This window comes from Stigmatopora nigra, chromosome 10 (genome assembly GCF_051989575.1).
Source record: "Stigmatopora nigra isolate UIUO_SnigA chromosome 10, RoL_Snig_1.1, whole genome shotgun sequence".
In the NCBI taxonomy this organism is placed as follows: domain Eukaryota; kingdom Metazoa; phylum Chordata; class Actinopteri; order Syngnathiformes; family Syngnathidae; genus Stigmatopora; species Stigmatopora nigra.
In genome coordinates this window covers 14,069,569-14,093,871 of record NC_135517.1, presented here as the reverse complement: position 1 = coordinate 14,093,871, position 24,303 = coordinate 14,069,569, and the positions used below count along the sequence as shown (strand labels likewise).

Here is a 24,303-nt window from a genome sequence, read left to right as displayed (position 1 = left end):
TATAATGCTAAGATTCCACATTTACTATCATTATGGTTTGGTTTATTTTTGTTTCTTAATCCTCTAAAAATATCTACAATATTCCACAAGATAGCAGGCATATTCCAGCTTTTTTTTCTTCTACCTCCAAATGCTAACGTCAACACGGCTCTCGACTTACTGCTAACGGCTGTAAATAAACAACAGCTCGACCACCCTGATGGAGTCTTTATTGTGGCTGGTGACTTCAACAAAGCAAGTTTAAAGACTGTCCTACCTAAGTTCATCCAATATGTCAAATGCAATACAAGACAAGACAAAATTCTCGACCATGTCTACTCGAACATCAAACATGCCTATAAAGCTGATCCTCTCCCACATCTAGCTGGTTCAGACCATCTTTGTATATCTCTAACCCCTGCGTACAACACACTCCGAACGCAGACAAAGCCAAAAATAAAGTCAATAAAAACTTGGCCCGAGAACGCTCTTTCTAAACTGCAGGACTGCTTTTCCCGCACCAACTGGGAACTTTTTGAACACAACGACCTCCTGGACTATACAGAAAATGTACTCTCCTACATCAGAAACGGCATTGACAACGTCACTACAAACAAACGGATACGAGTTTTTCCAAATCAAAAACCCTGGATGACCAAAGAGACACAAGCACTTATCAAATGCCGTAACACCGCCTACAGATCGGGGGACAAAAGAAAGTATAGAGCTGCCAGAGCTGAGCTGAAAAGGGGCATAAAGAAGGCCAAGGCAGCATATACTAAGAAAATCGAAGAGCACTTCAAAGAAAACAACCCAAAGAAGATGTGGCAGGGAATACGACATATCACTAACTACAAGAACAATTCCATGTCTGTAAACGCGAATGTCTCACTAGCGGAGGAACTGAACCATTTCTTTGCCCGCTTTGAATCTGACAAATCAAACCAAGTGTCAACACTCCCACCACCATCCTGCGACAATACACTGGAGTTTCAGGAACAGGAAGTGAGACTGGAAATGCAGGCTGTGAACACCAGGAAGGCTGCTGGTCCAGACGGAATACCTGGCAAAGTGCTCAAAGCCTGTGCTGATCAGCTGGCAGGAGTCTTCACGGACATTTTCAATCGGTCCTTGCAACAATCCATCGTTCCTGCCTGCCTAAAATCTGCCACCATCATTCCTGTCCCCAAAAAGCCAACCATCGGCAGCTTGAACGATTACAGGCCTGTTGCTCTCACGCCTGTGATCATGAAGTGCTTTGAAAAGTTGGTGGCCCGACACATCAGAAAGACAATTCCCCCCTCAGTTGACCCGCACCAGTTTGCTTATAGGGAAAACAGGTCCACTGAGGATGCTATCGCCGTGGCTCTTCACACAGCACTGAGCCACCTGGAGCACCAGGGGAACTATGTGAGGATGCTTTTCATAGACTACAGCTCAGCCTTCAACACCATCAAGCCGGACATCCTGAAGGACAAACTCTACCACCTTGGACTATCCTCTTCAATCTGCTGCTGGATAAAGAACTTCTTGACTGGTCGACCACAAACGGTCAGAATGGGTCCACACCTCTCTTCCTCCATCACACTAAACACAGGCTCACCACAAGGCTGTGTACTGAGTCCTCTCCTGTACTCCCTGTACACATACGACTGCACACCAGCCCACCAGTCAAACTCTATCATCAAATTCGCCGATGACACCACTGTGATCGGACTCATCTCTGGCGGGGATGAGTCAGCTTACAGAGACGAGGTCGACAAACTGTCTTCTTGGTGCTCGGCGAACAATCTTACACTGAATACCGCAAAGACTAAAGAAATAATCTTGGACTTTCGCAAGCGCAGCACAGACCTGGCCCCACTCCTCATTAACGGAGTATGTGTAGACAGGGTCCAATCGTTCAAATTCCTGGGAGTCCACGTCACGGATAGGCTCTCCTGGTCCACAAACACCACAGTGTTAGTGAAGAAGGCCCAGAAACGACTCCACTTCCTCAGGGTACTGAGAAGGGACAAGTTGGACACCAAGCTTCTGGCAACCTTCTACAGAGCCACTGTGGAGAGCATCCTGACTTACGGCATCACAGTGTGGTATACCGGAAGCACGACAGCAGACAAAAAAGCCATACAGAGAGTGATAAACACTGCCCAGAAGATCGTCGGCTGCTCTCTGCCATCGCTAGAAGACATTGCCAACCCCCGATACCTCAGAAGAGCCGGGTCCATTGTTGGAGACCCATACCACCCTGGACACGGCCTGTTCCAGTTGCTTCCATCTGGCAGACGCTACAGGTCCTACAAAGCACGGACAAACAGGCTCAAGGACAGCTTCTTCCCAACTGCCATCAGGTCTCTGAACCTGCAGCAACACGTGACGTGACGACTACACATATCCCTACTATGAAATTAAGTCAAGTCGAATTGAAGAAACAGGAAGGTTGTTTGGTGCAGATCTACCTTCCACAGGATGACTGAGGGAGGGTAAGTATAAAGACAGAGGTAAGTGATCCATCTTATTCTTGTTGGCATCGGTGAGGCAACTTGTAGTCGCCGGAAAATGGCGCTCAAGGCGGAGAGCTAACAAGTATGAATATGTCATAAATAAATGTCATAAATGTGTCTGGCCTGGGAAGACGAACTTGTGGAGAAGCACTATACAATTTCGTCATACGCTGCTGAGGGTATGATGACTACTAGGCTTTTTGTCAAGTCAATGATGACGACAATGCCTATGTCTGATTTTCATTTTTTCATTTTCATTTTGTTTTGATCCTCAGCGTAATAATAACACACCATCTGAGTTTAGGCATCCTTCTTCTAGAAACCAGGATGTATACCTCTAAGTGGCTTGTAAACAAATTACATTCTCTTTTAAGACATAAATAAGTACTTTCGAGCCATTCAAAGCAGGAACAAGGCAACATGCCGACAAACAAAGATAAAACTCTCTCTACTGTAAATATATTTATATGTTCATATTTATAGAATATAGTCCTCGTTAATGCTCATAAATTCCCATTGAACTATTTTTGCGCTCCTCTTTTCTTTTCGGGGGAGTGGTGGGTTGAAGGTGCAAAGCTGCTGTGCAAGTTGAGCCCTGGCACCCAGTTATATGACCATTTGTGATCATGCCACACAGATGAAGAAGAAGAGGAGGAAGCTGTCCTTATTCCATGATAAAATAATCCAAATGGAGAAGTGGTAAGGGACTTACCCTTTTAAATAAAACGCCGTCAATGTACATTCATGCAGGAGCGACAATAATAACATAACAATAATATTCATCAGAATTTAATAACGAGGATGGGGGAGGTTCCAGTGCTTGTCTTCCTCGTCATTGTCATCAGTTTGCTTCTCTGCGCAAGCAAGACAAACACAAATACTAGATGGCTGTCACTTTTTCCTCTTCATTTTTTTTGGAGGGGTGGTATATACCGGTTACTTGGGGGAGCTGATGATTCCGAAACTAATAGGTTAGAGGCTGGTCTCACAGCTGTGCAAAGGGCTGGCGGGACTGGACGAGGCTGCTGATTTACTGGTGTCGATGGTGAGGTTGATGCCACTGTCGATAGCGTTGTTGTTCTTGTTGGGCGACGACGGCTGGCTGGAGTACTTCCTCCTCCGGCGAGCCGAGTCATCATCCGTGTCATCGATGAGAGGGATATTGGGCGTGGAGTCCTCTATCCTAAACTCAGGTTGAGTCATGAAGTTGTGGATGGAGGTGCGAGAGTCGGGCTTCTCCAGGCCTTCATAGAGGGAGCTGCGGAATGCGTTCACGACACGGATCTGCCATGGGGGAGAAAAGCAAATGTGGGTGGTTAGGTCAAGGGTGGACATTGTGGAGTGGGGAGGGATGTGGAAAAAATCCAATATATGGGCTCTCAATGTCAGCCATCGCATTGGTGGCAAAATATCGCCAAACCTTTTGGCATTGAGTACCATGCGCAAAACCACTCAGACGGTAAATAAAATAATTAAAAATTTTGAAGAAAATAAAATTAATTCATTTATTCAATGTCTAATAATAGTGAAGAAAAATGAAAATATTAAGCAACATTTCCGTAAGCAGCCAAAATAGCTATTGTCAGACATTTTAAAATGCCAGTTAGGATTTTAGCTAATCAAATGCAAGTATAGCAGATTGTTCCGAGTACTTGACAAACATTGCACAAATGCACCTTCAGTGGCGTAGTACTTCTTGCCCTTTTTTCTAAAGGCATCAACTTTTACGTGATGTACGCGCATGGAGTTTGTCATTTATATATATATATATATATATATATATATATATATATATATATATATATATATATATATATATATATATATATATATATATATATATATATATATATATATATATATATATATATATATATATATATATATATATATATATATATATATATATATATATATATATATATATATATATATATATATATATATATATATATATATATATATAGATATAGATATATATATAGATATATATATATATATATATATATATATATATATATATAGATATATATATATATATATATATATATATATATATATATATATATATATATATATATATATATATATATATATATATATATATATATATATATATATATATATATATATATATATATATATATATATATATATCTTTTTTTCACCTCCAAAATAGTACTGTGAAACACGAATATATGATTTGTTTTCTCATGGAAGTGACAGAAATAGAAAACATCACTTAATTTACTCTTCAATTAGGTTAAAACCCAAATATGTAAACACAAACTTTTGCAATATTTTAAAAAATCTATATATTGGTAGTGGTTTTCCCCAGAAGCAATACGGAAGGAAATGCAAATTGAGGGATATTCGGTCTCTAACTTCTTCCATTGGAAGTTGAAAAGTTGAGAGGAAGTCTTCTTTGTTCTTCCTCAAATCATTCTAAAGTCCACTGAAGTTGGGAGCGTGCAATAAAGGTAAACTGTGATGTAAGTAACAATCAAAAAGAAAGAAAACAATCACAAATGCTCGTTATGAGTATACGCTTATAGTCCAATATGCAGTATACCTAGAAACAAGCCACGTTAATAAATAGTGCTCACAGAAAGAAAACAAACACAAAAAAACTGCACACAAGTAAACAAAATTAAGAAATGCACGGTTGTCAAATACCACTTTGTATCCCACCATTTAACCTCCATTTCGCAGCACAATATGTGCTTTCCTTTGTTCCATCTCAACACTACACTGACCATCTATCTGCACAGTGCAAATACACACTGGATTCTTTACAATTCTGAGTTTACAAAGATAACATAATAATGTTAACTTTTGATTGACAGTGTTTTCATTTAGGCAGCACAGTGGCACAGAGATGCCAGCACATCTGCCTCATGCCTCTGAGATCAAGGTTTAAATTCTGGGATTTGGGTTTCTTCGAGTTTTCTGGAATCTTTCCAGATACCCCCCAAAAAAATGAAGGCTCGGCTATTTAACACGCTAAATTATCCATAGATGTGATCATGAGTGTGAAACGTTGTTGTGTTTCTGTTTCTGATTGTGCGCTGTGATTGGCTGGCCTACACAACCTGCCCATTGTAAACTGGGCTAGGCTTCAGCACCCCATTGACCCTATTAAGGATAACCATTAATGAAATATGGTGTTATTTTTTTCCATTCCATTCCAAAACCAAGCATGATAGGCTAATTAGACATTCTAAATTGCCCCGAGTTATGAGTGTGAACGTGAATGGTTGTTACTCTCAGTGTGATTCAATGTGGCCTGCGATTTGCCAGAAACCAATTGGCTCGGATACTAGGCTCCTAGCATTCCCCTTTACCCTAGTGGGGATGAGCGGTATGGGGAATGAATTAATAGGAATATATATTACATTAATTATGTGAGCGTGTCAATCAAAATACCATTAATACATTTGATGTATCATATTGTACAACCTCATGTTTTAAGTATTTCGGTAATGCTTTCAACTCTGCCCATATTTAATAGAACTTTCACAAAATTAGACAATATCTGGAGAAGGATTCACAACTACAAATCCATAGTTTGACATGGTGGGATACAATTCAGAAGAATAACACATGCAAGTTGGAGGAAATCTGGTGGGTCAGCAAGGAGGAAGGAGGTTAGATCCAAGCTTTGGATTCAGGTGCTCTCTAAAACAAAAGCGTACCAGAGCCAACTCTGTTGGGCCGGTCGGTGTCCACACAGTCTGTGTGGGACAGACATATGTATGTGGAGCACAGGATGGTCCCAGAAAATCATGGGGATTGGGATGATTTACACACTTACACAAGCAGTGCAGGAGTAGTTGCCTCATTACAACACAAAACAGCACACCAGTGTTGTGTGGCAATGAGCAAACATTGCCATGGATAAAAATGATGACAACAGGAAGTCACAAAACAAGGGACATGCAACAAGAAAACAATTTGCACAAAACACATAGGTGGGAACAAGAGATAACATGATGTTGTATTACTATTATTATTTTAATCCGGTCTGACAGCATCAACCCCATGCATGGATTTATACACATTCAAGTAAGAGCAACATATTTTTATTAATATGCAGTACGTATTGAGGTATTTTAATGGTGGAAATGGTTCATGTGAAAAGCTCTGGGATTATTTAAATTATAAATATATTTTTTTTAAATTTGATTTGAAAATAAGATTTCATTTGATATATGTCGGCTTCTAAGTTGTACATTAAAGAAATAAAAATACCAAAAAGGGAGAATATTTAATTGTCAGTGACTTTATATAATTATTTAAATTATATATATTTTTAAAATGTAATTTGAAAATGAAATTTCATTTGATATATGTCGGCTTATAAGTTGTCCATTATAGAAATAAAAATACAAAAAAAGGGAGAATTGTTTACTGTCAGTGACTTTTTTTCTATTGGACATTAATGCCAGAAACTAGTATTTTAATTACTAAATTACCTAAACATAAAGTGAATACTTCAAGTTAAGATGCTACTGCGGCATTATCAAAGTTCTGGGGTAGAAGGTTTGATCCCAAGTGGGTCCTCACTGTTTGGAGTTTACATGTTCTCTGTGGGATGCAGGCTTTTTCTTTGGGTACTCTGGTTCCCTCCCAAATGCCCAAAACATGCAGGTAGGGTGGCTAAACACTAAATTGCCACTAGGTACGAATGTCAGCGTGGATGGTTGATGGTCTGCCTTTTTCCTGCATTTGGCTGACCACCAATTCAGGGTGTCCCCTGACTAGTGCCCATAGTTGGCTGGGATAGGCTCCAGCACCCCCACGACGTTTGTGAGGTTAAGCAGTTCACAAAAGGAATGAATGACTGTGTATAAGGGTTTCAACTGTATTCACGTTTTAGAACAACTTGAAATAACTCAAAAGAAGGAAATACTGACAGTGTTAATTTTGTTAAAAAGTGGTAATTTAGAGAGTGATTATTTTTAAACTAATGTAAATAGTAAAAATAAAATTAGAATTTTTGCATTTCAAACCTTCTGAAATATATTAATTTTTTTCTAACTGACAATGACAATATCTGTCAACAAAATAAAGGTATTTATTAGCAAATGCTGTACTAATTTACCGGAGATTAAGTATAATAATTCAATTTAAAATATGTTTTTTTAGTCATGTATTGGATCCTCATTAATATATTGTATGTATCATCAAAAAAGTGACATAATGTGACAGGATGTCTGACATGTAACATTGATGGAGAGAAAACAGCGGGAGCTTGAATTAAGCAATTATAACTTTAGGTATCGATGATGACTTGTATATACTACATCCTTACCATGGTGAGATGATGTTCAATTAAACGACAACAAGAAGAAACAGGTAGGAAATGAGTGCATTTTATGTCTCTTCATATTTACATTTGATAATTTACTGAATAAATCAAGGAAGTGGTTATATCAAAATACCTAGTGTATGTTTACATTTTGTGTAAAGTTTTTTAATCATAGGTAACATATGCTATATCATTTAATTAATTAAATTGATTTGAATCCCAAGTGAACCATATCCTAAGGACCGCAGTAAGATTAAAACTTTCAGGATCGTGACAATTTTTGTCACCAAAAACCTTAAAAAAGTGCCATCCTTTTATTAGTTCCAATGAAAGAATCATCTAAATGTTCATAAGCACACATTTTGAAGAAAAAAAAACAAACAAAAAAACCTAAATGCAAAACCGGAAGGTCTATTTACATTTAATATATTGTAATCTATTGAGATAATTTTGTCTTAATCCAGAAATTATGTTTAGTGTAAAATTTGTCAGATTTATTTATTATTTTTGGGGAAAAAGCTCTATTCAGTCTTAAAAAAATTGCTAATGTTAATAAACTCATGAATAATAGAAGAGGGAATTTTGAAACTACTGCTCATACTTGAATGTTTAGCAAAGGTAGATTTAGTTTGAGTAAATGTCTGTCAAGACTGCGTTGGGTAGGATGCCAGTGGTGAAGGTTCAGGTCAAGTGGAGATGGAGATTGAGTGTGTGTCAGGGAGGGGAACTTTTACAGGAATATGAGCAGAGGGAGACAAACTCACAACCTGAAATGTCACGCCGTGGGTATCACCCTTAGTCCCGCGCTCCTAGCACTCTGAGGAAACAGACAACACATTGACCAATGAGAGGACAGTACACCTGAGCATGGTTGAAGATTTGAAATAAGCGTGAGCAGCAACAATACAGAAATATGCAAATAAAAAAGCAGAACAAAAGCAGAATTTAAAAAAAAAGTAATTCAGAGATATCAACTCTCCTCCAAACTCTCTGATTGTCTTAAACGGTTAATAAAGTAGAACCACAACAGTTCATTCATTCATTCATTTTCTGAACCGCAAGCCCAGGGAGAACGAAAAAAATACACCCAGTGAACTCCACCCTGGGAACAAACCCTCGACCCTAGTGAAGCCGGTGCGCTAACCACTCGGCCGCTTGGAATAAGTCGAGTTTGTTAAAAATATATTTGGTAAATGACAGACTAGGCTGGGCTGTGAAAATATTTGCTTTGAGCTGTTTGTCGCTATCTCCCTTCCGTGGCATTATGTTATACATTAAAATTGTAACCAACAATGCTTGTAAAAGATTTACAAAAATCGTATCAGTGTCTTTTGAATTGAAAGGAACTCATTTCAATTTTATTCTAATTTAATAATTACAGCAGAGCACAGCATCTCCAAGAATTTCAATTAAAAAACATTGTACCACAAATGTTGCCAATTTGGATCCAGTTTACACCTTTTACATATTTGATAGTGTTTATGTTATGTTATGTAGTAAGTATATAAGATCCCCCGCCTGCTGCCCATAATTGGCTGGGATAGGCTAATATCCCTCTGACCATTTTTACCATAAGCGGAAAAAAATGAATGACTGAATGAACACCGAGAGTAACGTGTTGGCACTTTTGCTCTTAATATATCAAGGGATAACACTATGAATAAAAAAACTAAAAAATTATTAATTAACAGACAATTTTACACTTTGACGTGGTGATCGAGCAGAAATTTTAGAGATTAATGTACATCTCGGATGAGTTGCATTCCACTTTGAAGGTGTCTATTTTTTTAGGATGAAGGAGCGGACGTCCCTGATTGCAAGCAGACAGACAAGCAGACGGACATAGTTCTGACTCACGGCCAGTAGACGGAGCAGCAGAGGCAGCAGCAGTGCTTGTAGGAGAGGAAAGGGCATTGGACAAGGACACGTGACTAGGACTAGAAACATTGGTTACATCCTGGTTCTGGCTGGTTGTGGACGACTGGCGTCTTAAAGCTCCTGCCCCCTGAAAGGAGGTGCCACTCTTGAAGGTGTTGACTACTTCAATCTGCGGGGAGGAGAAAGCAGCATAGAAGAGGACAAATGGGGGCTCAGCTTGAGCGTGGTGAGCCCATAGAACATAACAAAAACAAAAGAAGTGCTGATTGTGATGAAACAAGGATGAAGATAATGGTGTTGCGTTGCTTCAGCAAAATCCCTTCTAGCCACACGCAAAAAGTGTTCCATTTTGGAATTTCCCTGAAAATCATCTATTATTTTAGAACATGCATTTTATTTATCAACAAACAACATTTTAAAAATATTTAATTTAATACGAATTGGGTTAATAGTAATGTAACCCAAGGGATTACAGATTTTTAAAATTTTACTCCATTCTTTATAAACGTTTACTTCCATTTTTTTCTAACTGTTTGTGTTAGAAGTGAACTGGATCATACCAAAAGCATTGTGATAATTAAAGCATTTAAAATAGATGTAATGTTTTGATTTATCAAGTATGTAATTCATGAAAGAACACATCAATTTATTAAATTACCTACCTAACCTGGATCTGCTAGTTATTTTTCCAACCTAAATTAACATCAACATTATTTTTAGAATACTAAAAATTAATTTTAAGATAATGGTGGCATTCATATACAAATGCATTTTGCACACACTGTAAAAAAATCCAGTTTTTGGCATTTAATTTAAACAAACTTGGGACTGTGTAAGTTAGGGGTTTTAGAACCGCCACTGCCCAAAATGTCAACTCGTGTCTGCCTTCAGTTGGCATACATCATTCCGTCCGTTTCTTATTAAGTCCCACCTGTCTACACTGTCATGATTTTTAGTCACGTATGAACAGTTCTTGATTGGATGTGGCATATTTGATTTTTTTGATGTGTATGTTAAGACGTCTATATTTCAAGACTTCCTTTCCAAACTCTGAGTGTTTTATTTATTCATTTTTTTCTGCCTCAAACGTATTTTTTTCCCTGAAGCACATGGGAAATGAATCTGTGCAAAAATCGGGATGTGGTCGCTCCACAATGGACTGTCAGAAAGCAGTCTCAGATGACATGATGATATAAAACCATTGTGCACAAAACAATACAATTTTCTTGAATATCACAGTGATAACAGTCTGCAGAGCTTAGGGTCCAGGAACCATCTTGAGGGTGATCCATCCATCCAGTTACTTTCCTACACCAAGCAACAGTTGAGTATCTGTGAACTTAATTCACCATGAGATCATGCATGTTCCATTCCAAGTTTATATCACAAACATTTTACAACAATTAGACTTAGTAGAAGATGCCATATGTTTTAAAATGCTTAGAAACATCTCACCTGAGTCTGAATACGGTTGAGTCCTCGGAACCAGAGGATCTGCCCTCGTCTTAGCTCCCTCTCAGCGTGGTCGATCTCCTCGTTGTCCTCATTTATGTCCTCCTCCGGGAGTTCGTCTTTTTGGCTGAGCTGACCGGCACGTCGCAAGAAGCGAAGCTTGCTGTTGGGGACTGTCGCAATCACCTGAGACAAAGAGAAACAATTTAAAATTATTTTTATAGGAGTGTGTGTCCACATGCCTGAGTGGTTGAATACATGTTAAATGCACACAATGAAAGTGATGTGATCTGTATGATGTACAATTTTTAGATGAACAGTGATTTGCTGTGTAAATTTGTAATTAAGTAATTTTTTTCAACATTTGTTAATTACAAATGTAATCGCCCAGCTCCCGCCCGCCCAGCTCTTGCCCACCCGGAAGCAGCGTCCTTAGGCTCAAGGTTGGAGCTCCAATTTACTCATCCGAAATCTGGTGCCGCTGAATCAAGGCATGGTACCCGCTTCGTAGTGACATCACTTGTACAAATCTTCATTGAAGCAAAAATACTGACCGCCAGTGGGAAAGGAGAAACTTCATTCCACGCATGCACTTCTACCCATCACATCAAGACATTGGAATATAGTTTTGACGTTCCCAGTCCCGAGTGAAGCTATGGTTTGCTAAGTCCATCAACAAATCCCAAGGACAAACATTATAAGTTGCAGGCATTCACTTGCAACAGCAATGTTTTTCACACGGTCAGCTCTACGTTGCCAGCTTACGAATCGGCTCTTCATCAAAGCTGTTCCTATTCTCTCCGAAAACTCTTGCGAAAAGCGTTGTTTACAAAGAAGTTCTATAATCCCCCAATACCTCCTCGCCCCATACTTTTGATCCTCTGTGAAACTCTTCTTATCTGTACTAACTTGTTAAAAAACACAAATCCACTATTCACAAAGCGTATTCATAATACAACCCCGTTGAAGTGATATGCATATACAAACATGGCTCTTTGTAAGTAGAGTAGACCATTTCAAGGAATAACACACTCAAATCAACTGTTTGCCCATTCCCTGATGGATGCACGCGTACTAACAACTTACCAGTTGTAGACCAATTAGAAGCTCTTCTGCTTGTATTGAATAAATTATTCATAATTGTACTTGTGTACTTGTATTTTTTTATAAGAACAAAAACATGTATTATGGTAGTAAAAATAGGGATGATCCTACTTCGTGGCTTTTCGATTATCACAACCTGGTCTGGTATGCATTAGCCACAAAATTTGGGAGATTACTGTACAACCATTCATGCTCACACTCATACCTATGGGCAATTTAGAGTGTTCAACCAGCCTACCATGCATCTTTTTGGGATGTTTGAGGAATTGGAGTACCCGGAGAAATCTTTCACTAGCCCGGGGTGAACATGCAAACTTCACACAGTGAAAACCGTCCTAGGATTGAAACTCAACCCCAAAACTGTGAGGCCGATGCGCTAACACCTCATTCACAGGTCCACCTCTCCTTCAGACATGTCATTATATAGAGAATTTTCCTCCAAAAGTAATACTAATAATTGCAATTTTTTACAAGATGGTGACTTCCGATGGAACAAGGCCACTCCTGCCCACCTATATATCAACAGCGAATGTGTGGAGCGAGTGGACGCTTTCAAATTCCTGGGGTCCACATCTGTGCTGACAAGGAAGGGGAAAGGAGCATCATATAAAACAATACGCATCCCGACTTCCACCACGTGAACCTGCTGCCATCTGGCAGGCACTACAGGACCATAACAACCAAAACAAACAGACTCAAAGACAGGTTTTTCCTGAATTTGAGTTCTGTGCCCTAAGGGGACCTAATCTGGATTAATTTATTATCTTCTACTTGCAATAAAACTCCACAGGCTGCAAACTAAGTTTGCAGCCTGTTGAGTCACTTTTTGTCCCCAACTACTTATTCATGTGACCACGTTGTGACCATGTTGACTATTTATTAATAGTCTGGTCGTTCCTGCAAAAGCTGCTGCCCCCACGACCCGACTTTGGATAAAACGGCAGAAGATGATATGAGATGAGACAAGATGACAGATGAGACTTGTATAATGACAAGAAATGCATTAAATTAAATTAAATGCAATTGAGGTTGGTCTTATATTTGTCATAATCCAACAGCTATAAACCTGTGTTCTATCGATTAAAGTATATTTTGAGGGATACAGAATGTGTTAAAGAGAATACATTGTTATTCAATTTAACAAACCCTTGTTGATGTCGTAAAGTCAAAATCCTGAATGATGTACTTCTTGTATTCTTGTGTAATAAGTCAAATTTTTATGAGACAAAACCTTATTTACATGACATCACATGTTGTCAATTTAAAAACCTTACATTTTTTTTCAGTTAGCAAATCAGCAGTGATTAAGATAAATAAAACTACATGATATACTTGTCACTTATAACTGATGCATACAAAGAGTTTGTTCATCACCTGACCCCAGACGAGCTCTCCTAAGCCGAGGAAAACACACCACATCCATTTCTCTAGGTCCAAAGGTTGGCAGCTGAATGGCTTACCTCCTAACTGTACAATTACTATCTATAGACAAAATGGGGAAAAAGAAAGAAAAGTGTTACTTATTGCTGTATATCTGAAATTATGGTGTTGAAAATTAAAACTTTGATATTTAGCTGGTTGTTTTATTTCAGAGTCAAACCAAAAAACTGCTAAAACAGGTAATTTACCTGAACAGCAAAGGTGCCAAAAACAATGGAGCAGAAGATAGGGTTCCTAAAGATACCCTCAAAGACGTTGCGCTCGCCGTGTATTTTACGGGCGTTAATTTCATTAAAGAGCTGCATCATGACGAAGGTGTTAAAGATGATGGTGTAGTGCTCTGAGGGAGGTGCGTGGAGAGGTGCGTTGCGACCACTGTCGATGTCAAAGATCTGCTCACCTGTGGAGGAGAGTAGAGTGTGAAATCATTTTACCAAATATAGACGTTTATTAAACAATGTCCGGTGGCCCAGCGGCTGAGTGATTAGCACGTCGGCATCACAGTGGGGGACCTGGGTTCAAATCCAGGTTGGTCCACCTGTGTGGAGTTAACATGTTCTTCATGGGTTTTCTCCAGGTTTGCTCCCACATTCCAAAGACATGTATGGTAGACTGATTGGACTCTAAATTGCCCCTGGGTATGAGTGTGAAAATGAATGGTTGTTCGTCTCCCTTTGGCGTGTGATTGACTTGCCACCAATTCAGGGTGTCCCCCGTCTCTGCCCCGAAGTCAGCTTGGATAGGCTCCAGCACCCCCCGTGATCCTAGTGAGGATAATGCGCTTCAGAAACTGAGATGAGCGATTAAAGGATGTATCATAAAGTAACTATAAACATCAGTGCTTGGACCAAGACTTGTCCGCCTGGGCTTGCTGACATACTGTCAAAATACAGAATGGGTTTTAAATTAGAGAGGTTTTTATTTCTCCTCATAGTTCATTCATTCATTCATTTTCTGATCCGCTTCATCCTCACTAAATCATCTTTGTTTTGTCATGGCATGTCTATTTATTCATTTCCACCAGGAAGGGGACAACCTAAATTGTTGGCCAGCCAATTGCAAGGCACAAGCAGACAGACAATCAAAGTCATCAATAACAGACATAGAAATTGCATTTAATCTAATCATGATATGGATAGACTTTCTCTGGAAACCCTGAGGAGCAATGGCCGGCAGTGCAATGAACTTTACAGCTATTGGTAAATTCAAATGTTTGCTGTAATGCAGAATTAGTACCGACAAAGAGGAGCAGAAAGATAATGATGAGCTGATAGACGCCGTGTCCCAGAATGTTCTTTGTCATTGTACTGGAAATGAGAGGTTTATTGCGTCCATAAGGCTTCCTTCTGAGTAGGGACTCTGTTGGGGGCTCAGTGGCCAGGGCCAATGAGGCAAAAGTATCCATGATGAGATTGACCCAAAGCATCTGCACCGCCTTCAGTGGGGAGTCCTGAGGAGCCAAAGACACATTTATAAACACTGATGCAAACTGTCTTAGGATCAAAATGTTTACATGTTGAACGGCAAAATTCATACATTTATAAATAAACTCTGGATTTGAGTTTATTAAACGTGTTCTAATGCTGATTAGTACAGAAAAGTTTACACATCTATATCCATCGGTACCAAGATGATTTGCCGAAAGACGTTTCAAGGACAGTCGTTTTACCGACGGACAGTTCGCCAACGGACAGCTCGTCGAATGGACGTTTCGCCGAACGAACAGTTTGCCGAACGGATGTTTCGCCGAAAGTGTTGAATTTATTATTTTATCAAAGTGGGGATGTTTCTCATTGTGTTGTTTTTTTGTGCCGAGGTTGAAAAAGATATATACACATGATCCGGGGTGGAGCGAGCGCGCAAATCCTGTTTTGGCGAAACGTCCGTTTGGCGATACGTCCGTTTGGCGATACGTCCGTTCGGCGAAACGTCCATTCCGTGAACTGTCTGTCGGCAAAACGTCCATCGGCGAAACGTCTTTTGGTGAATTGTCCTTTCACGATATCCATGCGTACCTGTGTGATGCAAGCCCCCGTGAACGCAACGATGACCGCAACCACATTGACCGTGAGCTGGAACTGGAGGAACTTGGAGATGCTGTCATAGACGTTGCGGCCCCACATCACCGCCTTGACAATACTGCTGAAGTTGTCATCGGTCAGAATGATGTCGGAGGCCTCCTTGGCCACATCAGTACCGGCGATGCCCTAGGTAAGGATCATGTTATTATTGTTATTAAACTTTATGAGCCCTTGTGTCATGTTCCACTGAATTCAGATGCTTCCCACAACAGGTCAAAAATAGATATAAGGCACTTAGAACAAAAAACATATTTAGAACAGTACGTTTTTTTTATTCATGAATAAAAGCATTCCCTTCATATTTTGCAGAAAACACCTAAAAAAATACCCTTAAGTTGTTCGTTTCATACCCTTAAGTTGTTTGTTTCATACCCTTAAGTTGTTCGTTTCATACCCTTAAGTTGTTCGTTTCATACCCTTAAGTTCTTCGTTTCATAACCTTAAGTTCTTCGTTTCATACCCTTAAGTTCTTCGTTTCATACCCTTAAGTTCTTCATTTCATACCCTTAAGTTCTTCGTTTCACTATGGTTACAGATATCGCATTCATATGCAATTATGCAATAACTTTAAAAACGACATGGGGATATACTAGTTTGTGAGACATGGGGAAGCAGTTAGTGCCGACTCGAAAGCTGCAGCAGAATACATTAACACCTTTGCCTCGGTTATAGCACAACAAGGTAACATCCATTTTTAAGAATGTTTATAGTAAGCTAAGTTAATTTAAGATTATGTTATGTTACGTAGTGTTACAAAAGTCTAGCGAACCGAACGTGTCAAGTGTCCTCCTCTGTGAGCCGCTGCCGCCTGTCTCAAAGGTAAGAACTCCGTGAAATACAGTACAAAATAATGTCACATTTCATTGCAGATCTAACAACTAGATGGGTATTTGTTACATTTTGAGTGTAGGTAGCGAATATGTATTAGAATTGCAATATCCTATTTTTTTTCAGAGGGTGAAAACATTTGCATTTATTATTTTTTTTAACAGAAAAATTGAGATACGAGTAAATTGACAAACTAGTTCGGTCCCAGAATGCATTAAGCTCATTTCTCAGGATATTACTGTATAGTAAAAGTAGGGCCCATTGGAGGAGTGGTTAGCACCTCGGCCTCACAGTTGTGGGGTTGAGGGATTGATCCCAGATGGGTCCTCACTGTGTGGGATTTTCATGTTCTTGCTGGCCTTGCATGGGCTTTCCCCAGGTACTTGGTACCTTGGTAGGCTTGCCCCAGCAATTTCTGTCTCAGGCCAAAAAGTGGAAGCGGACAGATAGAAGCCTTTTTGATTCATTCATTCATTTTCTGAACCACTTTATCCTCATTAGACTGACGGGGGTGATGGAGCCCATCCCAGCTGACTTCGGGCTAGAGGCGGGGAACACCATGTATCAGTGGCCAGCCGATCGCAGGGTATTAGCAGACGAACAACAATTAGCACTTACACCAATACCTAGGGGCAATTTAGAGTGTCCAATCAGCCTACCATGCATGCCTTGTGTAATGTGTGAGGAAACTGGAGTACCCGGAGAAAACCCACAGAGGCCCGGAGAGAACATATAAACTCCACATAGGTGGACCGGCCTGGATTTAAACCCACAGCCCTAGAGCTGTGAGGCCGATATGCTACGCACTCAAGCCGCCAAGCCACCCCAGCCTTTTTTAGAATTATCTAAATTTAATCATTTTAGAACCAATAGATGAATTCTTATCTATAATTCTGTGTATGATCTTGAAAGAAGACACTGCGTTTAAATCTACGGCACAGAAACTGAATTGAATCATGTGCTGCAGTAATGTCATGTCCCCTGTTCTCCACTGGGGAGAGCTAATCATCTTTACTAAGGCAGCCCTGCATACTGCAGAGGTGAATTGCTAGTGCATCTGCAGATGTGAAGGAAGAGCGATCTGTAGGAGGAAAATAATTTTGGTTACCATGGCAAAACCGACATCAGCTTTCTTCAGAGCAGGCCCATCATTTGTCCCGTCACCTGTCACTGCCACCACCTGCCTCTGTTCTACCATGGTGCTGTCAATAATACCTGTCACACACATACAGAGCAACATTTTATTTATAATGACATATCATTTCAGTACCATGAAAGAGTTGTCAGCACTGGGAGATTTTTAGTTGTTAAAAACGACTCAAGAAAAGCTGCAAACTCACAAGAATCCATTTTTTTTGTTAAACAGTTACATTTCATAAATGAACTTGGCTCATTACCCTTAATAGTGTTATTTTATGTCGTCCGTATGTCTGTTTCTGGGGCGCTTTAACATCATGATGCTCCATACCAAATATTTCATTGACCTTTGTAGGTACTTTACAATTAATGCTGGACAGTGAATATTAATGAGTATAATTGAACCAGTCTGATTCATGCCAAGGGTAAAAAGCACTGGTGATGCCTAGAAAAATCGTTGTTGTTATTTTTTTACTGTGTTTGATCATCTATAAAATAGAATACCACTTTTTGTGAGAATGTGCATGTCTGTCTGTGTCAAGGAAACAGGGTGGTGGGCATGACTACAGCATCTGTGTCTTATCTTCTCCCCACCCTTGTGATTTATGCATGGCAAAAAGGGATGAATGTGTATTTACCTTTAACCAGAGTGTGTTTGTCAGTGGGGGAGGACCTGGCCAGGACACGCAGTTTGGGCCATACCTTATCAATACGCTCCTGTTCCACCTGAATACAAACGTAGACTGAGTGAATTCCTGATTTCTAAGCATCCACATTTCCACTTTCAGGTGACATTGTACCTCTCCCTTCTCATTACGGATCCTCCTGTTGAACTCCTTGCCGTCAATGCAGAGGAAGTCCTCTCCAGGATGGATGATACCACACTTGATGGCGATGGCTCTCGCCGTGTTTATGTTATCCCCAGTGACCATGCGCACTGTGATGCCCGCACGCTGGCATTTTTGAATGGCATCCGGTACCTGCAGAAGTCCGAATCAAGAATTCAATTCGTAGAAACCACACAATTTTGTTTGGAATAAGATCACTTATTTTTGTATTTGAAATAGTAGTCAAGATGGGATAAAAACAGATTCCCCTGTTGATATTGAAATATTGTTACATGTATTGTATAAATAAACCAACTCAGTATGAGTTGGTTTCATTTAATAAGGGACAGCCCATATGAATAAATGTAATTCATATTCATGATAATGAACATATATTCAGTGAGCTAAAAAAGTATTTAGTTCCTACTTGAAAAGATTAGAGAGGCCTGTAACTGTCAAGATGGGTAAATCTCAACCATGAGAGACAGAATGTGGAAAAAAACACTGAAAATCACATTCTTTGATTTTTAATAAATTTATTTCCAAATTAGAGTGGGAAATAAGTATTTGTTCACCTACAAACAAGCAAGATTTCTGGCTGTCAAAGAGGTCTAACTTCCACTAACGAGGTCTATCGAGGTCTCCACTTGTTACCTATGTAATTAGTATCTGTTTTAACTCTTTATGGGTATAAAAGTCACCTGTCCACAACCTCAGTCTCTCACACTCCAAACTCCACTATGGCTAAGACCAAAGAGCTGTCTAAAAGAGCTGACAAAATTGCAGACCTGCACCAAGCTAGGAAGATTGAATCTGCAATAGGTAAAATGCTTGGTGTAAAGAAATCAACAGTGGGAGCAATTATTAGAAAATGGAAGACACTAAGACCACTGATAATCTCACTCATTGTGGGGCTCCATGCAAGATCTCACGGGGAGGGGGGCGGGGGGACCTAGTGAATGAGAGCTCGGACCACAATAACAAAGGCTACTCAGTAACACAATGCGCCGCTAGGGACTCAAATCCTGGACTGCCAGACGTGTCCCCCTGCTGAAGCCAGTACACATCCAGGCCCGTCTGCAGTTCGCTAGAGAGCATTTAGATCATCCAGAAGAGGACTGGGAGAATGTGTTATGGTTAGATGAAACCCAAATAGAACTTTTTGATGGAAACAGAGGTTCTCCTTTTTGGAGGAGAAAGAATACTAAATTGCATCTGAACAAAACCATACCGACTGTGAAGCATGGGGTGGAACCATTATGCTTTGGGTCTGTGTTTCTGCAAAAGGACCAGGACGACTGATCTGTGTAAAGGAAAAAAATAATGGGGCCATGTATCGGGAGATTTTGAGTGAAAATCTCCTTCCATCAGCAAGGACATTGAAGATGAGTCGTGGTTCATGTGGTCTTTCAGCATGACAATGATCCCAAAGACACAGCTAGGGCAACAAAGGAGTGGCTTCATAAGAAGCATTTCAAGGTTCTGGAGTGGCCTAGCCAGTCTCCAGATCTCAACCCCATAGACACTCTCCGGAGGGAGTTGAAAGTCTGTTTTGCCCAACGACAGTCCCAAAACATCACTGCTCTAGAGGAAATCTCCATGGAGAAATGAGCCAAAATACCAGCAACAGTGTTTGAAAAGATAGTGAAGAGTTACAGACAACGTCCATCCTCTGTTAATTGCCAACACAGGATACATAACAAAGTGTTGAGATTAACTTTTGGTATTGACCAAAAACTTTTTTCCACCAATATATAAATAATTTAATCAAACAACGTGATTTTGTGTTTTTTTTCCACATTCTGTCTCTCATGGTAGAGTTTTACCCATGTTGACAATTACAGGCCTCTCTAATCTTTTCAAGTTAGATAACTATAATTGGTGGTTGACTAAATATTTATTTGGCCCACTGTATGTAAATATGTAAATTTGTAGCCAAGGGCTAATTTAAATATTTAGTCTCTTGTGCAGGTTGAAGGTAAACAATGACACACACAACCATGCACAAGTAGCACTGTTTTAGACACCGTTGTGATCGCAATTTTATTCGTCTAACAGCCACAACTTAAAATGATTGGTGAAGAGGTTCAGACACGGGTCTTCACTTATTTTAATTGTTATTGAGTTCCAGGTATGTGAGGCACGGACAGAGAAAGTGCTTCGGCTGAATGCCCTCTTTTTTAAGGGAACTACACAGTCAACTCCAGAGCCAGCCATTGCTGATGTCTTGGTATTTTTTCATACAGAATCTTGCAGTGGAGGAGGATCTGTGATGGAAGATTTTGAAAACAAAGGTGACATTTGCATGTTTAACAAAATTGTCCCATTTGTGTTTTTGAAATATCTGACAGTGGTGGAGCGTTTTTGGTTTTCTGTCCAATGCTTTCAAAGCTTGCTTATAAACGGTTTCGATTGGTTTTAGTGTAGTCTTTTAGGCCGTTGACTACCCTGTTAGGCAGTAAGTTATGTGTGATATGATTACTGTGTCATTGTTTTATTGATTCTTGCTGACTTAGGAGTTAGATTGTTTCTCATGAACATAACCTTAGGAAAATTTAATTTAATTCTATTCAGGGTGTTTTTTTATCTTTCATTTAAAGAGAAGTTGTGAATCAAGAGTGACACCTAGGTATTTCAATACCTTGATCACATTGATTGTTCTACCTTGGAAAACTGAAAAAAATGTTGTCGCTTCCCCTGACAATGTGTCGGCAAACCCCGACTGGGTTTCATGTTTGGCCATCTACCTTGGTCCTTCGGGTAGAGGTCTGCGGGGAAGCTATGGTAGACATTGCGCCCAGTCGATCGGCCCGGACCACGTCACCCGCTTAATGGCGGTATCCGGCGCATTAGTGGGGAAATAGGATCGGAGAGGACTCCGGCGATGGTTTTGGAGCATCGGGCACCAGCGGCCGCCTTCAAGGGGCGAATCCCGGCAACAATCTTTTCTCAGCGAGGACTTTGAGGCCAAGGGCGGACACCCTATCTGCCAGGATTTTGAGGCCAAGGGAGGAGACCCTCTTGGCAAGGACTTTGAGACCAAGGGCATAGATCCTCTCACCGACGGCGACAACGAGGCAGAGGGCAGAGACCCCTTCCGTGGCGACTCTAATGGCAATCACCCTTCAGACTTCCAGGTCCACGGGACCTTCAAAGACGCCATGGTTTTGGGTGACTCGCTCCACCACTTCACCGCTGTGCACGAACAGGACGGTCAGGAGACCATTCAGAGGGAAGTGTTGCTTCTCCAGAGACTGTCCAGGGCGAGACGCCTGGCTACTGCCTAGCTGGACTACCCGGATGATCACTCAAAGGGACCAGCCAGGCTCCTCCCCGCGGGCCGGCCGGGATGACATCCCGATGAAGATTTTTTTGGGTGTTTTGGAAATTCAGGAGTTGTTTTTTTTCTTTTCCACGTTTGGTCTCCTTCATGTAAGTCATGTTTTAGCCTCTTCAACGCTGTCCATCTCCTCAGTTTAGTCACCATTTTGGTCCCCGTGTTAATTGTTTTTGTATGAGTACTTTTATATTAAAATCTTAAATGTTGCACCAGCATTTCCCAAGCCGTTTTGTCTGCTTCTCACATCATGGGTTTGTTCTCTCTTCAACCCGAGGCAGATCTTGACTAATTACAATGCAAATGAAGAAGTTCAGATCTACAGTCACAACTTTTTTCCTTAACGACCATGCATTTTTTGTACTTCATTATCCCTCATAAGGAACCTTGCATTCATGTGACAGACCAGAATCATTGTCATAAATACAAGTACACATGTACCCAGGACGTACGTATGTATTCCACACTGTTCTTGTGGAGAGCTCTTTGCTGTCGATGTGTGAGACCATGAGATATTTGAACAGCTCCACTGTGAGATATTTATTATATATGGAGATGGATTTGCGCAAGAAGCCAGTAGGTGCTCTTCTCTGGCAAAGGTCAGTGTGAGTGAGATGTGCCTTCCCACGCTTCCAAACGCAGAGGCAGACCAATACATACGTTTTGACTTGGTAGTCACTTGAAGCACATGGGCGCTCACAACTAAATCTGAGAAATCCACCAGGCACAGTATCGGATTAAGCCAAATGAAGCCACTGTTGCATGCAGAAAGTGAATTATTACCAAAGTAGATTACACAGCATAAAGACTGTGTATCATTTCTTCTAATTAAAAAAAATCATATGAAATGACTTGAATGCTTTAGATGTGAAAGACTCAATCAGAATTTGCAATTTTTTACAAATGACATTACTACTGACCAGAAATGTATTTAAAACAATATTTGATTGTACTTCACGGTTACCGGCCTCCCTTCCAAGACTAACGACTCGCCTACTCTATTCTTTTGTGCCTCTGCCCGTCTCTTGGACGTTTCCAATAAAGATTCGATATCCAGACTTGCTTCCTTTCCCTGCTTGGGTCCTCCATCCCCGAGCGTAACAGCTCCATTCTTTCCTCACTCGTGAGCAAGACCTGCATTATGCTTTGTGTACATGTACAACAACAGATGTATTGTTAAAATATTTTAAAGCTAGTGCTTGAAGGGTCACTGAAATGCTTTTTTAAAAAAGTTTATCTAAAGGAAATATTTAGTAAATCTAGTTATTGATTTGTTCAAGGCAGTCATGTAGCCCCTTAAAATGTATGTTCTGAAGAGATTGACCAACTATTAAGTAAATTTTACATTTACCAAAAACGGAAGGGGAAGAAAACAATTCAGTTTTGACTTTAGATGTGGTGTTTGGTAATGGGATGAAAGGCTGCATAATTCAACATGGCTGTCCTGGGTTGCCAACCACAGTCAGATATCCCAATGGACAAAGATCTTATTCAAACACTTCTGCGCATAATCTCTCGTAAAATTACTTAAACATCACCTGTCAACACATCACCAATGGTGGACACACATCTGGACTCAAAATGTACTTGACAGGGCCAGAGGCAGGTCGAGGACAAAGGTTTATTGACTGGAGTTGAACACAGGCCAGCTTGCCCTAAGCATACGTGTGAGTGTGAATGATTATCCGTCTCCTCGTGCCCCGCGATCGTCCGACTGCCCACCGTTTCAGAGTCAGAAGTCAGATGGGATAGCCTCCAGCACCTACGCGACCCTTGTGAGGATAAGCGGTTCGGAAAATGAATAAATTAATGAACCTATTAGAGCAAACCATTTCACCAATCTGGTATCTTAGAAGTGCAATCAGTGGAGTGTCAGATGCTTTTTGTTTCAGCAGAAACCTTGTTGGTTAAACTGTCTGTGTTGGATTGGTTGGAAAAGAAACCTGGACCCACATCGGCCCTCGAGGACCGGTTTGTCCGTCCCTGGACCAGTGCAAAAAGATCCCATGACTAGGCACCAGTCAGTAACAAGACTGACTGCAAGTTGATCAGATGTTTTGATGTCAATGGCTCAAAGCGAACTTCTGACATGAAGTCATCACTTTTATGACTTATTTTGAGTGGGTATTTCACATCCAAGACCATATGTAATCCATCCTTTGTCTGGTCGATAACCCAAAAAAAAAAGTTTATATTTTTCTTCTGAATAGATTTTACAAGGTATCAGATCCAGAATAAGTATTAGCATATCCTCAAAATAAGGTGATTTGGACTAACGTGCAAAAAATACATGACCAGGAAATCCCTAACATAAACTATAAATATATTGTCAGTGTATATTTCTCACTGAACTCGTATACTACAGTATGCAAAAGTCAAAAAAGCCATGATCAACTCATCAGATACAACGGAAAAGGGAAGGAGA

At 40.2% G+C, this 24,303-nt stretch overlaps 1 protein-coding gene across 8 annotated transcripts in view; it reads right to left on the bottom strand.

Annotated features, from left to right (window-relative positions):
- Positions 1-2,701: 2,701 nt before the first annotated feature.
- atp2b2 (ATPase plasma membrane Ca2+ transporting 2) overlaps positions 2,702-24,303 on the bottom strand; it is a 102,375-nt gene continuing 80,773 nt past the window's right edge. For 5 of the 8 annotated variants that reach the window (XM_077727043.1, XM_077727041.1, XM_077727042.1 and 2 more), the window contains 9 exons: positions 18,515-18,694; positions 18,353-18,440; positions 17,686-17,792; positions 15,684-15,875; positions 14,905-15,118; positions 13,857-14,068; positions 13,603-13,710; positions 11,128-11,310; positions 2,702-3,767 (listed from right to left, as the gene is read on the bottom strand). In XM_077727043.1, the coding sequence (XP_077583169.1) occupies positions 3,456-3,767; positions 11,128-11,310; positions 13,603-13,710; positions 13,857-14,068; positions 14,905-15,118; positions 15,684-15,875; positions 17,686-17,792; positions 18,353-18,440; positions 18,515-18,694 (1,596 nt within the window). In that variant the 3' untranslated portion in view covers positions 2,702-3,455. Of the gene's footprint in view, positions 3,768-8,561; positions 8,612-9,651; positions 9,842-11,127; positions 11,311-13,602; positions 13,711-13,856; positions 14,069-14,904; positions 15,119-15,683; positions 15,876-17,685; positions 17,793-18,352; positions 18,441-18,514; positions 18,695-24,303 lie in introns of all 8 variants that reach the window. The other 3 variants (XM_077727045.1, XM_077727047.1, XM_077727048.1) reach the window with 2 other exon arrangements.